The sequence below is a fragment of the Eulemur rufifrons genome, chromosome 16 (assembly GCF_041146395.1).
Source record: "Eulemur rufifrons isolate Redbay chromosome 16, OSU_ERuf_1, whole genome shotgun sequence".
In the NCBI taxonomy this organism is placed as follows: domain Eukaryota; kingdom Metazoa; phylum Chordata; class Mammalia; order Primates; family Lemuridae; genus Eulemur; species Eulemur rufifrons.
In genome coordinates this window covers 60,322,617-60,340,069 of record NC_090998.1, presented here as the reverse complement: position 1 = coordinate 60,340,069, position 17,453 = coordinate 60,322,617, and the positions used below count along the sequence as shown (strand labels likewise).

General features: G+C 36.1%; 1 protein-coding gene across 3 annotated transcripts in view; it reads right to left on the bottom strand.

Annotated features, from left to right (window-relative positions):
- The window catches only part of NAV3 (neuron navigator 3), a 332,556-nt gene that overhangs the window by 172,808 nt on the left and 142,295 nt on the right, over positions 1 to 17,453 (bottom strand). For all 3 annotated transcript variants that reach the window (XM_069491594.1, XM_069491595.1, XM_069491596.1), the window contains exon 8: positions 5,280 to 6,303. In XM_069491594.1, coding sequence (XP_069347695.1) covers positions 5,280 to 6,303 — 1,024 coding nt within the window. The remainder of the gene's footprint in view (positions 1 to 5,279; positions 6,304 to 17,453) is intronic.

The window sequence follows — 17,453 nt, the reverse complement described above, 5'->3', positions numbered from 1 at the left end:
ATATTTACCAGACATTGCCCTGTGTAAACTATCTTGCTGTGCATTTACAAGATGTTCATCATGTTTTAGCTATTGAAATTACAAGATATAGCATTGAAAAAATAATATTTATTTAGAGTTCTAATAAGCGAAGCCCTTCACTTGTTACTAAGATTCATAGTATAATTGCTAAAAGTCTAAATACACCAATGATTATCATAAAAGCTATTACCTATTTTGTGCACTTACTATGTGCCAAGTGCTGTGCCTATGTTTTTTTCATCCTGTGGCATATCACTGAAATTTACCACAATGCAATAATGTAGTTGCTGTAGGATAAAGAAATTAAGACTTCCAGAAGTCAAATAATTTTAGCTGACAGACAGCTTAGTCACTAAGTCAATAACTGACAATATTTGAATGCGACAATATCCACTGGTTTACCCTAAATGTTGTTCCTTACTTACTACTTAAAGGAATTCAGTAGTAAATCCTAGACGTTACGAAACTTCAAATTTCCAACTCCATAAATATGAGTGTTTGCATATTGATTTATATTCAAGAAATATATCTCCCTATGAGTTAATCTTGATATGGATATAGTCATAAATGTGGACACAAATAGAACTGATTTGAACCAGAAACATTAACTAATAGTATTGTAATTTCTGCCTTATAAAGGAAAGGAAAAACACATATCTTTCAAAAACCAGTAATGTGCTTGCTTTTCTCTTTCCTTCCTGCTGGAAAGGCAGACAAGTGACAGTAAGGGGCCAGGCTGGGAAATTGTCAGGGCAAAGAGCAGTCCAGTGTGGATGGGAGATTCGTTAGATTCAGGAGAGTTGAGCAAATAAAAAAAACATATTGAGGATAATGAGATGCCAGGTTTCTCAAGGCTGATGAAAGAAAATCCAAGTATGGATAGAAGAATAAATCCTGTGATGTTGAGTTGGAAATGTGAGTATGTGTGTGTGTGTGTGTGTGTGTGTGTATAATATATAATAGTATGTATACTATTATATATTCTATATTATATTCTGTAATATATACTGTTGTATATATTATACACATACAACAGTATTTCCAATTCCAATATATATGGGTAATTATATATATAATTATATATAATAAATTACATAAATACTGAAATAATTATGTAAAATGTATGTGTATATGTGTATATCTATATATACTTCTTAGTTTTGACCACTTAGAAAACTTAAAAGCAGTGAAATCTTAGTTTTTATGCATCACTTTTCACAAAAAGAAATCAGGGCTCCTTAGATAAAAGCTGAAGCCAAGTTAGGAAAAGTATAAAATCAGCCTAGAACAACTTGAGCCATAATGAAAGTTCTCAAAGAGCTCAAAGAGTAAGGGGGTATATTGCAAGGACACACAGCCATCTTGAAGGGGCTCCCAGTGGCCAAATCTGGAAATATTTAAGCATCAAAATAAATTGTGAGAGCAATAAATTATATCCCATTAAATATAGTAGAAATACATTAAATCGTAGTTATCTAATTTAAATAAATAGATTGTGAGGAGAAAATAAATCTTTCTTACAGTAGAATGCCAAGGAGCAAATGTAGAAGTGACACAATTAGAAAGTCAGTAAATGGGTCCTTTATGTATACATTTAATCTGGTTCATCCTACCCTGGCCTCTCTCACAATCCATTTTACACACTGCAGAAACAGTAATTTTTCTGATCATGTGTGATTTTTCACTCTACCCTTGATGTCTCATGCATAATAGATATTTAATTGTTAGTTGTTGAAAGAAAAAAAACAAGTGAATGAATGCATTGAAAAGAAGGTATGGTTTAATTCCTCAAAAGTTTTAAAGCTGTTTATATTTCAATTAAACCCTCTCATTTATAGGAAGTGGGCAGTTTCAGAATTTTTTTTTCTGTTATATTATACATTTTCAGCAATTTTAAAAATTCTTTCATAGCAGGTGAGTCTAACCAAGGTGATGGTGTTTCATTCACCAATTTTATTTGGTGTGTGCTGTGGGTAGGCCCTGTTGTGGGCAATTATGCTACTAAATAAGAAAGATAAGACTCTTGCTTTCAATGAGCTTACATTAAAGTAGGATGTGGCTGAAATCACACTAGTTAATAAGCAAGAGGCAGGGTATAAGTTTCCTTGGTGTAGATGGTTGGAGATGTTGGAGATTAGCAGAGCTCTAATGACAAGATGGGCTGCAGTGATCTGGCAGTGAGTGTCACAGGCAGAGAAAACATATATGACAAAGGCCATAAAGTGGGATGAGTTGGTATATTGAGAAAGAGCAAAACTAGGATACAGTGTGCTAGACGAACAGCATAGTGAGGCTAGGGGATTAGATGGTGGACTAGATTATACAGCGAAGAGCATGGTGTGGCATTTTTTATTTATTAAGTGCTATGGAAATCTAAGAGATGGCTTCAGTAACTGAAATGACATACACGGCTCATGCTTTTAGAAGGGCAGAGTGTCTGCTGTGTGAAAGATGTTACCGTAAAGGGTCCAAAGTGGAAGCTTGGAGACTCAGTGGAAACGAGGTGAGATTTGGTGGTGACATAGCTTGGACCAGGAGAGGGGAAGTAGAAATGGAAAGCAAGTCTGATTGAAGGAAAGTATGTTTGAGAAGATGAGTTAGGAGGACTAGCTAAAATGGAATGTGTCGGGAGGCAATGATTGAAAGAGAAGAATAAAATATGGATAAGGTTTTGGCTGGCTCTGTGCTACAATGGATAGTGCACTGGACTTCTAGCTAGGCCCGGTGTGTTAGAGATTTTTCAAGAAGGATCGTTACGTGGAGTTGGAGCAGTGAGAGGCAGAAAGAACATCGGGGCTTACATAGTGTGAACATCATGACTCTGTAGTACAAACATGTTCCACCTACATTTGAAAAGCACAAATATTAACTATTATGCCTTGAGAGGATTTATATATTATCAATTATAAAATTGTTCTGAATTGATAAAAGACTTCAAACAATTATTGCCTTACATGTAGACTGAGGTGTAAAGTTTTCTTACTAGTTTTATTTATTTCTAACTATCTTATATTATTGATACTGATAAAAATCATTACTGACATTTATGTCATTTACTTCAAACCTGGCTCTGTGCTAGAAATTCTACATGGAATTATTTTCTTTAATATTTAAAACAACTAATCAAGGTAGGCATTCTTTATCAATCACACTTTACAGCAAGAGACACTGAAGTTTGGGGAAGGTTGTTTACTACGTGGCAGATACTGTTCTTATACCCTTTATAAATATCAACTCACTTAATCTTAAATATAGCCTTATGAAGTAGTTTCTGTTATTATCCCTTGAGCTTCAAAATCTTTTTTTTTTTTTTTAATATATTACTCAAGGTCACATCGCCTACCAGTGGTGGCATTGAGACTGCAAACCAGGCAATGTGGCTCCAGAGGTTCTCATCTCAACCATCACAAGACACTGTTTCTGAACAAAGGTAGCATAAGACTGACTTTATAGCCTGTTTTCTTAGCTACTTGACTACATTACTGAACTTTTATAGTCTTCATTTTAAAGAGGGTAAACAAAAACTCAAAGGGAATGGAGAACTTGTCAGGGTCACACGGTGGATCCACACTTAATTTCGAAGCTGTGCTGCTCCCTCTTTTTAATAGTTAAACGTTACATTTTCATATGGAAACCAACAAATTTATAGTCACTGGATATTTTATTGCAAATAATCCAAAAAAACAAAAAAGCTTGTTGCTACTTATAGAAGGAAGCTTACTAAAATAGCAGTTCTAGATTTACACTTTGCTACAAAATTCACTTGAGATTTTTGTAAATGACTGATGTTTTTACAGAATTTATTTGAAATCCACAGGGGTGCTGACTGTGACATATTTAAAACTTCATGATTTTTTGTTATATTTTTAAAATGTGGATTATGATTCTGACATTTTAAATTTTATTTTGTCAGATAGGGACCCTGGAGTCAGAAAGAGCTGCAGACTCCCATCTGATCCAAATACAAAGGCTTTAAATGAATAAATAACTAGTACTAAAGTATGAATAGTAAGACTTAATTGAGGTGTCCCAAAAGATTAAATGTAATAATTTTGTTTTGCTGATTGTATAAAGCCCCAGAAAAAAAGCACTTAGCTTTTTCATTGAGGGAAAACAAATTATTACAATTATTTGCTTTATTTAAAAACATTTAATAAATTTAATAAATTTTAAAACTGTATGGTCTTGACCCTGTCTTAATTATAGCAGGTCCTGTTTCCTATTCATAAAATTTTCTCCTTCTTGTTAAACTGTCAACCTGAAAGAAGGATTCCCAAAAGCAGACATTGTTCCTCCCTAGGCCATCTCCTTACTAACCAGGCAGTGAATAAAACTGGGGACACAGCCATGACTGACATATTTCTAATCAATGAAAACAAATCACAGGATAACAGGCAGAGCGTGCTATCTTTATCAACTGTGTAGTAGGATGCATATTTTTACATATAGCATACACTGTATATTTTAATACCTACAAAAGAAAACACGAAGTAAAATAAAAAGCAAAATATAAAAACAAAATATAAATAGACAAGTAATTATTTTTACCTAAAAACTTATGCCTAGCTGTTAGGAAATTAATATAAAATGTACATTGAAAAAGTAATGTCTTATAAACAACATTTAAGGAACATTTACAGTACGACAGGATACACCGTAAACATGTGATATACATGACCTCTTTTAATATTCTCAACACTACAAAGTATACTGTGATACCTATTTTACAGCTGAAGAAGAAGAGACTAGGAGATGTTAAGTAACTTGTCCAAAGTGATATAGCAGGTAAGTGGCAGCCCTGGGGATTAAATTCACATCTATCTGAGTCCAGAGCCTGCGTCTTTAACCATTATGGTACACTTTCTCCCAAGCGTGACAACAAAAATACCTGTAAACTCGATAAAACCAAGAATAATTTTTAAAAGACTACTATTAGTAATAGTAGCAGTATAAAAGTAGTAGTAACAGTAACAAACACAGGAGAAAGTCATGGCATCTGGGTTCTATCTTGTTTTTGATAGCAAGTAGGTTAATTTTTGATGGCCTCAATTTCTGACAGAGAGAATACAACTAGATCATATTGTAGGTTTTCTTCTAGACTAATATTCCAGATTAAATTCTAGGTCTCTATCTTTAGAATGAAACATTGTTCCAAAACGACAATATAAAGCACCACTCCCGCAGCCTTCCTTCTTGCACTCTGAGTATGCAGACCTATAAACATCTTTACGACTGTGGATGAACAGAGGCCGCCTTACCTGTAAATGAACGGTGCCACTGTGGCAGTATTTGGGTGGCTGTGTTGCTGCTGTTGAGGGAGTTGGACAGCACCATTTCCTGTGCTCTGCCCACTGCTCTGTGCCACCGGCACAGTACAGGAACCAGAAGAAGGTTGGCCGGCTTCCCTTCCTTCCAAAGGAACAGGGCAATTAGATGCACTTGCTTTCTCAGTGCTTACAGGCTTAGGTAAGGACTGGGAAGGGCTTCCTTTGGTAGTCCTGAATTTTTCAGACTCTTTGCTTGTTGTGCTGCCAGGTGAAATGGTTTGCTTTGCTGTTGGCACTTTTGAGCCTGGTTTTGGAATCCCACTGGAAGATGGAATTAAACTTTCCTTCTTGGCTGCTGTCGTCTTGCTACCCTTTGGGATCAAGCTTGCAATTTTAGAGGTCTTTTTTGGAGCAGCCTCTGTCATCTGATCCTTCTCTTCCTTGACTGGTTTTTCAGTGCAAACTTTATTTTTGTCCCTGTTCTTTTCCTCTTTTTCCTTTGGCTGTAGCAAGGACTTTTTATTGCTGAGATTTTTGCTTCCAGCTTTTGGAGGGGTCAATTTAGGTGACACTTTGGGACTGCTGTTTGTTGAGCCACCACTGTTCAGACCACTGTTAAAACCTTCCATTTCACCAGACTCAGAAAAGGCATCATCATCCTTCCCACCATCACTGGGTCCTGAACTGGGAGACTGCGGTGGGCGTAAAGCAGTCCGGGCATTGACCAGCTTGAACTTTTCAAGCATGGATTTCTGTCCCGAGGGAGCAGTTTTGACCCCTTCTGAGACGGGTTGCTTTAGTCTGTCTGAAGATGGTGTGGGAGAGGTGGCTGGGCTGGACTGCTTTATGCTCAGCATGGTGGAGGTGGCGCTGTGTTTGACATTCATGGACTTGCTGCGCCAGGGCTTGCTGGCACTTGGAGAAGGGATGGCAGAGGCAGTCGGCTGCCCAGCGGTACTGGGAGGCTGCATGTTACCAGTTACACCTGAAGAGGGTTGAGGTCCTTTGGAGGAATCTGGACATTGTTAGGAATAAAAAAATAAAGAAAAAAGCTGATTAGTCTTGATCACTTACACCACACCATTGGGTACTTCCTAACTATCGATAAATAATTAAGTGTCTCTCCTCTGAACTGAAAAGAGACATGCTATGTTGCATCAATTATGTCTGTGATGTGACTGGCTTGTTTTTTTGGGTTTTTTTTTAACCACATATCAAAAATTCAGAGTATTTGAGAGGCACTGATTTTGGGAAAAAAGCATGTTTTTCCCCCTCTGAAATTACTCTTACCCAAATGAATTCGCTAGTCACAGATATCTAAGAATAAAACAGCATCCCTCTCCTAAGCAATTCTCTGTATTTTTTTCCAACTACCACTGTAGCTCATACCAGTAAATGGATATTCCACATTTCCTTATAAAAATATCCGGTATAATGCGTGTTGAGAAATTGCTTTAATCTGGGAGTTTAGCTAATTCTTATCTGATTAAATATACTTATGAATCATAATTAAGCTTTTTTGTTAATTTTATTTTCTTTGTGTAAAATAATCATAGAAGTTTCTGCTTCCAAAGATCAGAAAATATACTAAGCAATCTATCTATATCTATATATGTATCTATTTGTCTGTATAATAATCTTACAAGGTATATATTAACATTATCATCCTCATTCTATAAAGCAACTGAGGCAAAGAGAGAATAACTTGTTCAGGTCACACAGCTGCATTTGAACTGATTTCAGAGACTCTGCTTTTAACCAGCACACCTACAGTCTCCTATAGTGATCTGAACAAACTCTAACACCTAATAGAAAATCAAGCTACTTTTTGACAGCTATAGGAAAATAAATCTATTTGTCATATAAGTACTTTACAATGCACTAGTGTTTGCTTGTGTTCCACTCAGAAGTCACATTATGATGTGAATTTCATATGACTGTTCTAGTACTGATCAATGTTTGATTACAGGTCTTATTTGTAAGAACAAAAAACTAAATCAAAGAAGAGATTTCATAACATGGTATAGAATAAAAGAGGATTGAGTTACAGATAGAAGACCTCAATTCAAATGTTAACATTTAGAAACTCTATAATTCTGGTCAAGTCATTTAACTTACATTTCATCAACCATGAATACCTCCCTCTTTCATTTTGGGGGAGTTGGTGAGGGTATGATTAAATTAGATGTTAATTTGGCAGTGTTAACATACAGTTATTTAAAAATAGATGTAAATCTGTTTTGATAAAATACTCACAATTTTATAAAGAATATCCTTTTCAGAATATTCAGGAATTAAAGTTCATTAAATTTCATTAAATATTTATAAATGTAAAACTACAATACTTATATTTTAAATGTCTTCTTTAAAAAAGTCAAAACACATGATAAACCATATGAAATCATGCCAATTGGTACAGAATACTAGCCTTACTCATTTTTCTAGAGAGGAAATTGACATACAATGAAGGAAATAACAAAAAGAGAAAGGAAAAGAGATCAAATTGTTAGTTGACTTTTTGTGAGTTAGGCAGATTTTATTTTTTAGAAACTAACTGTACCTAAAATAACAGTTGATATTTGAAATTTATCTTAACAATATTATAAATAAATGCATTTTATATTAACATTAAATTTTCTTAAACGGATTGGTATACCAACTTTGACTTTTAATTCTTACTCTCTACAATTCCTCATTTCAACTGGCAAAAACTAATACTAATAGTACAAAACTATATCTATATATACTCCAGATCTGCAGTCCCCAGTCCCCTAAGTAGCAGACTAGCAAAGGTTTCTGGCTTATTAGGAACCGGGCCACACAGCAAGAGGTGAGTGGCGGGCCAGGAGCGAAGCTTCATCTGTATTTACAGCTACTTTCCATCACTTGCATCACCGCCTGAGTTTCACCTCCTGTCAGATCAGTGGTGACATTAGACTCCCATAAGAGCAAGAACCCTACTGTAAACCACACATGTGAGGGATCTAGGTTGTGCTCTTTATGAGAATCTAATGCCTGATAATCTGAGGTGGAGCTGAGGCGGTGATGCTAGTGCTGGGGAGTGGCTGCAAATACAGATTATCATTAGCTGAGAGGTTTGACTGCACCAAGACCATAACAAATCAATGGTTTGCAGACTCATATCAGAACCCTATCAGTGAGTGGCAAGTGACAATCAAGCTCCATTTGGTGGCAGGCTTCATAGGGGCAAGTGAGCAAATATACTTCAATTGTACAGCTGCATCTAGTGGCAGGCTTTAAGTCAGAATCCAACACTTATTTTAGTCCATGCATAGCCCACCCATTATTTTATTTACCACTTCCGTTCATGCTGCTTTCCCGGACTGCATATTTATCTCAGTCACAGTTTTGCTAAGTCCACAAGCTAACCCTAGCAAAATAAGTAAAAAACAAATGTTGCTGGAAAGCTTCTTTGAAAAGGGGGAAAGACCCAATGATTAGACAGCAGAAGACCTAAGACTGCCAACAAAATTAACGTTACATTTAAAAGAAAATACCGGCAGTCCTGCTTAAATTACAGGTTCATTGCAGCAGGTGATTCACACTCTCCAAGCCTGCTTTGTATAATATTTGATAACTGGCTATCCAACAAAGGCATGAAACTTTGAAGACTGCTTTGCCACATGGAGACTAAGCACCCTGCATTAAAAGACAAGCCTTTGGAGTTTTTCAAAAGAAAAAAAAAAAAACGTGAACACGAAGAACAGAAGCAATTACTAAAGGCCACCACTTCATCAAATTTGTACCTAGAGCATCGTTCTTAGTAGCTAACTGCATTGCTAAAGCTAAGAAGCCCTTTACTATTGGTGAAAAGTTAATCCTGCTTGCGGCTAAGGACATTTGCTGTGAACTTTTAGGAGAGACTGAAGTTCAAAAGGTGGAACGTGTTCCTCTTCCGGCCAGCACCATAACTAGATAAATTGATGAAACAGCACAGGATACTGAGGCACAATTGTTAGAGAGGATTAATGAGTCACTGTGTCGCACAATCCAAGTTGATGTGTCTAGCGATGTTGACAAGGCCACAATGCTTGTTTTTGTGTGATACATTTTTCAGAAGATGAGCATGAGGATATGTTATGTGCACTTTTGTTGCCAACCAACACCACAGCTGCAGAACTATTCAAGTCTTTGAATGGTTACGTACCAGGAAAACTGAATTGGTCATTTGGTGGCAGCATATGCACAGACAGAGTGGCTGCCATGGCTGGACAGCTTTCTGGTTTCACTGCTCGGGTCAAGGAGGTTGCCTTTGAATGTGAGTCTACGCACTGTGTCATCCATCGAGAAATGCTGGCTAGCTGAAAAATGTCACCTGAACTAAATGTTTTGCAGGATGTGATTAAAATTATCAACCACATTAAAGTACATGCCCTTAACGCACATCTGTTCACACAGCTCTGTGAGGAGATGGACACAGAGCACACATGTCTTCTCTTACACACAGAAGTGAGATGGCTTTCTATTTGTAGATCACTGGCCAGAGTTTTTGAGTTATGAGAGCCGCTCCAGAGATTTCTTTTAGAAAAACAGTCACCACTGGCAGTACATTTCAGTGATATAGAATGGGTCACAAAACTTGCTTACTTGTGTGACATATTCAATCTGCTCAACGAACTCAATCTGTCACTTCAGGGGTTGGGGAAGGGAGGCGGGCGACAGCTGTCTTCAAGTCGGCAGATAAAGTGGCTGCATTCAAAGCCAAACTGGAATTGTGGGGGGCAATGAGTGAACATTGGGATTTTTGACATGTTTTTCAAACATTAGCAGAGATTTTGGAAGAGACTGAGCCAGGGCCTTCTTTCTCCCAGATGGTGCATGATCACCTATCTCAGCTTTCAAAAGAGTTTGAGTATTATTTCCAAAACACAAAAGACCCCCTAAGTGGTAAGGAATGGCACCATGACCCATTTGTGAATAAGCCAGGTGAATTGACTTTGTCAGTGTTAAGAAAGGATCATCTGCTTGAGATCGCAAATGACGGTGGCCTTAAAAGTATGTTTGAGACAACTTCAAATGTCCATTATGTTCTGGCTTAAAGTCAAGGGAGAATATCCTGAGATTTCCACAAAAGCACTGAAAAGCCTGCTTCTATTTCCAACATCCTATCTTTGTGAAGCAGGGTTTCCTGCAGTGACAGCAACCAAAACCAGATTCTGAAGTAGACTGGACATAAGCAACACACTTTGGGTGTCACTGTCTCCCATCACCAGTCACAGTCACAGTCCCAGGTGGGACTGTCTAGGTGCAGGAAAACAAGCTCAGGGCTCCCACTGATTCTGCATTATGGTGAGTTGCATAATTGTTTAATTATACATTACAATGTAACGATAATAGAAATAAAGTGCACAATAAATGTAGCATGCTTGAATCTCCTGAAACCATCCTCTCTCCCCCTAGTCTGTGGAAAAATTGTCTTCCATGAAACCAGCCCTTGGTGCCAAAAACATTGGGGACCGCTGCTCTACATTATAGTGTAGTTGTTCACTGAAAAGTTGAAATGCTTACATGATATACTTAAATTTTCAAGATTATGATGATAAATTGATCTGTTTTCAGCATTCATGTAAAGTCTATAATTGTGTCCATGTTTGGAATAATTATGGAAAGACATTCAGTTCATACACAAACACTAGGTTGCTCTGAAAAGCAATAGGTGTGTTGACTGATTTAAGACAAATCTAACAAGCTTTAAAACTTCCAGTTACTCAAATACATTCACAGTCTGTTAATGGATTTTAATCTTCTGCTTATTATCTATAAGTGCAAGTAATTCTAAGTTTATTTCACCAACCCTTTCAGAGACTGATAACATTTCATCATCATTTGAATGATTCTCAGTAGCAGATAGAGAAGATTGATTACATACATGTAGGAACACCTGCCAAATACTGCTCCAGATTAATTTCTCCTTATTAGTCTTTGATTTTACTTCCTCAGGGGGGGGAAAATTTACTCCAACACCCACCTCTAACCAAAATAGCATCAAGTCTGGATTAGGTGGCTCCTCTACTTTTGTCCACAATGTACCATTTCCTCTATTATAGCTATTATCAGTCTGCCATAAACTCCACTGTACTGTACATTCCATGAAAGCAAAGACCATATTTGTATTATTCATCATATTATACTATGTACATAGCACCTATTATACATGTCAGGCACTGAACAAAATATTTGTTGTATATTAACTCAATTAATCCTGCTAACAACAGCATGAGGTTTCCATTATTTTCCCAATTTTATGCATTAAGAAACGAGGAAAAAAGAGGTTAAATAGCTTGGTCAACATTATATAATTTGTAAGTGACAAAACTGAGAACTGAACTTGGTTTGAATTCTCAGTTAATCCTATCACCCACTATGTTATACTATTTCTCAAATGCAGGAGGACAAGATCAATGGCTTATCAATTACAACACTATCCCTTGATATAGAAACAAAGAAAACAGTAATTATCAAATAAATGCCTTTAATAATAGTATTATATCCAATAAACTTTATTTCTTAATTAGCCATATTCAGTTGAAAACTAAGAATTTTTCCTTCAAACAAAATGAGTTTTCTCAAACTCAATGAATGGTGTTTATGCCCATGCATGTCACACAATGACCTAAGTATTTTGCCGATTTTTGTCCAACATATTACATAAGGCTCTAATTTTCTACTCTTTCCAGGAATATTAATTAATGATACTCAGTTCTAACTCTTTATAGGACACTAATCTAGGCACATCATCTGTTAATATCTACTGAGTGGCTACTCTATCCAAGATACTCTAAGACACATTATAATATTGTTAGATGGTAGAAAATACAGTCATAAAAGATAAATGCTACTGCATGGTGACATGTATTAAATGTCAACTCAGTGGCATGTGAGAAGGAAAATGGTAGAGCAGATCAGAGTGGCAAGGGCTCACAGAGGGCTACATAGTAAGATCAAGATAGGTGACGTAAGGGAGATATGTAGGCCTTTAGGCAGGAGGAACATTTATAGAATTATATTAGGGAACTATATAAAATTTTTTCTATTTATTTAAACTAAAAATACATACATACATATATTAGGACACAGAGTTGGAGAGAAATACAGTCCCCCCAAAATCAAAGCCTATTCTACTGGGCATATTGTTAAGAGGAAGATGAGGGCATCCCATTGAATTCGTCATCACTCTATTACATTAATCTCAAAATTATTTGTGATATTTCTTGTTCTACAATGAAAATAATATTAGTAATTATTACAAATATAATTACACTAATTGGCATTTAATTGAAGGTTATTTAACTAAATTATTATGTTAATTTCTTAGAGATGGGGTCTCACTCTGTTGCCCAGGCTGGTGTGCAGTGGCATAATCATAGCTTACTGAATCCTCAAACTCCCGGGCTCAAGAGATTCTGTAGTCTATCTCAGCCTCCCAAGTAGCTGGGACTACAGGTACCTGCTACCTTGCATGGCTAATTTTTTAAAATTTTTGTGGAGATAGGGGTCTCACTATGTTGCCCAGGCTGGTCTCCAACTCCTGACCTCAAGTAATCCTCCCACCTTAGTCTCCCAAAGTGCTGGGATTACAGGCATGAATCACCATACCTGGCCTTAACTAAGTTATTTCACAACAATCCAATGAGGTGGGAAGGGCTTGTATTTGTAATTCACATTTATGGAAACCAAAGCTTAGTGAGCATAAACAACTCATTCAATGGAGTATAGCTAATGACGACTGGGTAGTGGAGCTAGGTTTTGACACACTGTGTCACTCTAGAGACCAAACTCTATAATCATATTAGAATTTCTAACATGCTAAGTTTTAACACAGTGGTTCTCAAACTTTAATGTGCACACAGGTCATCAGAGGACCCAATTGAATGCATGCTGTGACTCAGCAGGTCTGAAGTGGGCCCTAAGATTCTGTATTTCTAACAAGCTTCCAGATGATGCTATGTTTTGAGCAGCAAGGGTTGAACAGTCTCACAGATAATGAAAACTGTTGACATTTTTAGTTTTAAAGGGTTGTTTCTTATGACAGTGCATACCCAAATTGGCTAACTTCATTAAATGTTCCACAGCTATACAATATTGACATTGTTCACTCTTTGAACTTTCAGAACTTCAGCCAGCTCTGAGTTCATCTGGATATTTAGCAGTTTGTGGCAAAGAATCACTAAAAACAAAACATGCCCATCAGGTTTTCCTTTTTCTCATGATTTAGCCATATATTTAGTGAGTACATGCTGTATGTCTGCAACTAGGTTAAGAAGTCAGGAGACTCCTATCAGAGATGTGGTAGGGTTGAGGGGAGAAGGTAGAAAAGAACTAGTCAGGACACTTTTTAAGTGGCTAATGGACAAGAAAAATAGGAAAGAGCGCTCCTTCCTTAGAAAAGAGAAAACAAGCTGAAGATATTAACTAGGTAGACTGCTATAGAAGTTCAAGTACAGAAGAGGAATTTCAACATCACTACACCCAAAAATGAAATAAGAGGAACATCCACATCCAACCTACAGTAATGGTCATAGCAACAGCTGTAAAATCATTCTCAGGTGAGTACACACATATAAGATACTTCCCTAAGCTCAGCTCTAAATCTCTCCCCAGACTGTCTCTATACAGCAGCAATGAGGTGTTTCAGGTTTCATTAAGAGGGCAAATCATAGGTCATTGTGCATCAGGAAGGCATTGAAATAATAAGAGGCTTTCCGGACTGCGCACAAGAAAGGTTGCACAACAATAGCAGCTGAAATGGCAGCATCTGTGGCTTTTACAGAGTAGGTGCAGTCCCAAATTCTAGTCTCTGCCATCTATGTATTCGGTAATAAGTAGCCTAGACCCAATGACACATTTCTGAATGTTGATATTGTTGCTTCTCAGTATGGGGAAAAGAACAGACATCTACTGCACATATTTAAAGGTATTCCTGAAATGGATTTGTACCTTGCATTTTCATAGACTGTCTCTGCTTACAGTCCTGTCTCTTGTCTCTGGTCCCCAAATAGCAATTTTCTGCCACTCTCCCTCTTCTGCTTTCTCTCCTTCCACCTCCACATCCACATTGCCAATGCCACCATAACCAAATAGTATTATTCATCCACTGCTTACTCTATTCTTAATACTTTATAATCTCTTTATACGTGGTATCTCATTTAAACCCATAATAATCTACAATATGTTTATGATTTCTCTTATTAGAAATGAGGAAATAGAAGCTTAGTAAGAGAAAGTAACTTTTCCCCAATCACACATATAGTAAAACTTAGAAAAGGCAAAATAAAAATTGGAACTTAGGTTTATCTGTCTTGAAAATTTGGAGGTTTTTCACTATCTTTTTTTCCACGTGTTTTCTGCATGCCCAGAAATTCTGTTGGCATGGCTTTCCAGAAAGCCAGAACAGTAAAGTTAATTGGGTAACCCCCTGTTTTCCTTCTTCCTCACTGAGTAGAATAAAAATGGAGAGAACATCACACAGACACTAGAAAGTAAACTATAGACTATCCCTTTCAGCATCCTACTTGCACCCATTGCTCTGGGTTGATGTGAGAATGGATATTAGTTAATGATTACAAAACATCTAAATTCACAGAGTTAATGTTCAGTTATCTCATCTTGCAAATAAATATTGATGACTTGTGATCAATGCCAATGTAGTTCTAAAATTAATACATTGAAGTAAATGTGGCAGTCACAACAGACATATGGAAACTATAGAGAAGAACAATTTTCTATGGAACTTCAGTTATCTTTAGAGCTTAGCACCATGATGCCAACAGTGCTATCTGCCTGAGAAAGGGCATAGGGACCATCCTAAAACTGTTCATTTCTTTTTCCTCACTGACTAGTACATTGCTTAGATTGAAGCAACATAGCTTTTAACTCAGAAATATAGGAAATGACAACAACAATGATGACAACAGCATCTTTCTTTCTAAGGTATTCCCAGTATAGCAGACATTGTGCTCAATGACATAGATGGCGCCAGCTGAATATAGGATACCTTACGCATCCCAGAGTATTGCAAAAAGAAAAAAACAATTAAGCTCTGTGGCCATAGCAACTGGTTTGATAAATAATTAATTTAGGCTCTCATTTTATAACAACATACCAAAATACCTTTAAAATATTTTTAAAAGTTGAAAAAAAGTAGGATTCAAATCCAAATATGTCTTGTTACTAAATGGCTCCTTGTGCACCTCACCACACTGCCTTGCATCAATGATTGCGTGTATAACATCTCAGTCGTCAATTATAATGACTCACAGAAACATGGGATGTTGTTGTAAGGGATCCTGGAGGCTCTCTCCATTTTGAATTTGCTTATATTGTGCCATGTACAAGGTTAGAGTGCCACTTTGTGGAGTGTTGTGAAATGTGGCGAAGCTTACATTCATCTGCCAGTTGCAAAACAGTATGTAATCTTTGTACAGGCATATTTAATTTGTGGACACTTTATTATGTGTACATATATACATAAATAAAAACATATATGTCCACATCTATATAGTCATATCCCCTGATATATGTACCTAGTTATGGTAGCTCACGAAAATTCATAACATTTTAGAAATTATGATGTTGACATTATACATTAGGCTTCTATGAGTGTTAAGTAATAAAGCAAAAAGTCACAGTAAAACACATAATAGCATCACCAGTAAAGTAATATGATAACTAAAACACATTTGCATTGGCTCGAAAATTTAAAACTTCAGTTCTTTGACTTTATAAGTTATTTCACAGTAATTAGAAAAAATGGAGAAAGTCCTTAAGAGCTAGACATCTGTGTTTTAGCCGACAATGAGCTGCCCAAATTTCATGACTAATGCAAAATTCTCATTAACTTTTATTGTTTTATAATGTTGAATTAAAATGTTGTTAAATCTTTGGCATCAATTTTACTAATGCTATTTTGAGTAGAAATACAAGCAAAAGCTCCCCCACCAGAAGAAACTTGATCAGAATCCAGCAGAGAAAGGAACCCTGCTCTTCAGTACGTGTACATATATAATGTAACAATCACGTGTGGGAAACAGTAATAAGATGGCAGTATTCCCTCACGTTCTGTGGCATGTTTCTTGGCAACATGCAAAAACATCTCTCCACTAAGGGACTCTGTCAAACGATACATGTTTATAGATCATAATTCAGAAACTGGATTCCAAATAAAGAGATATTTATAATCTTAATAATAAGCCATTTAGCATTGTTCAGATTTATTGCACAGATTTTGTAAAACAAGAATAATTTCTTAAGATAATTTGCTTCAGACATGCAAGCACATGTCCAAATGAACCATGGTATGATTTTTACAAGATCTGATTTCCATTGAACAGATATTTGGTTTTCTTTAGAGTATGTATTTGTCTAGAGTACTCTTAAAGGGTGCCTGGACAAATGGATAAATGCTGGCATCAGAATGTATTATTCATTGTCAGTTTCTGAATGGCAGGCCATCAGGAGAAGAAACTGAAGGACTCTCAAAAGAAATGCTTTACAAACGATGCTATCTTCATTTCGCAACTTGTTCTGAGAGATTTGTTCTCATATTCCACTTCAGCATAATGGTGAGATGGCATTGCATTCTATTGTAACATTTCTATTTCAGCCTTCTCTGCAAATAAGAATCCATTACAGTGTGCTCTGATATTTTAATTCATTTGGTGAAATGGTAAAATGAACACACTATTTTTTTGAATTGCATTACTATTAAAATTATATTAGATATATCTTTTGAAGTGTAATTTGTGATTCTCTATTGATTTCCTTTCCTTATTCATTTTCAAATAAGCCAATTTTTTTTTACAAATCATACATATGAAAAGCTATCGTGCTTTCAATAGTTTGTTTTTATTAAATAAAAAAGTGAAATTGTTTTAATTGTTAATAAACCTTTATTATCTATTACAAATTCTACAGATTTCTGAACTGATTTATATAACTCATTAAGAAGCATTCAAAGAGCACATTACAAATAATTTGATTCATCCTTCAAATAAAATATCTTAATTTATTAACTTAAAATATATTATTAATTTAAATGTTCCAATTTTTAACAACTAAGGAGGAATAGCTAGGATTAGGACATTCAAGTTAGTATTTTCTGAATTCTGTCATTATAATACTGTAAACTTTGAAAATCCTTGTTTA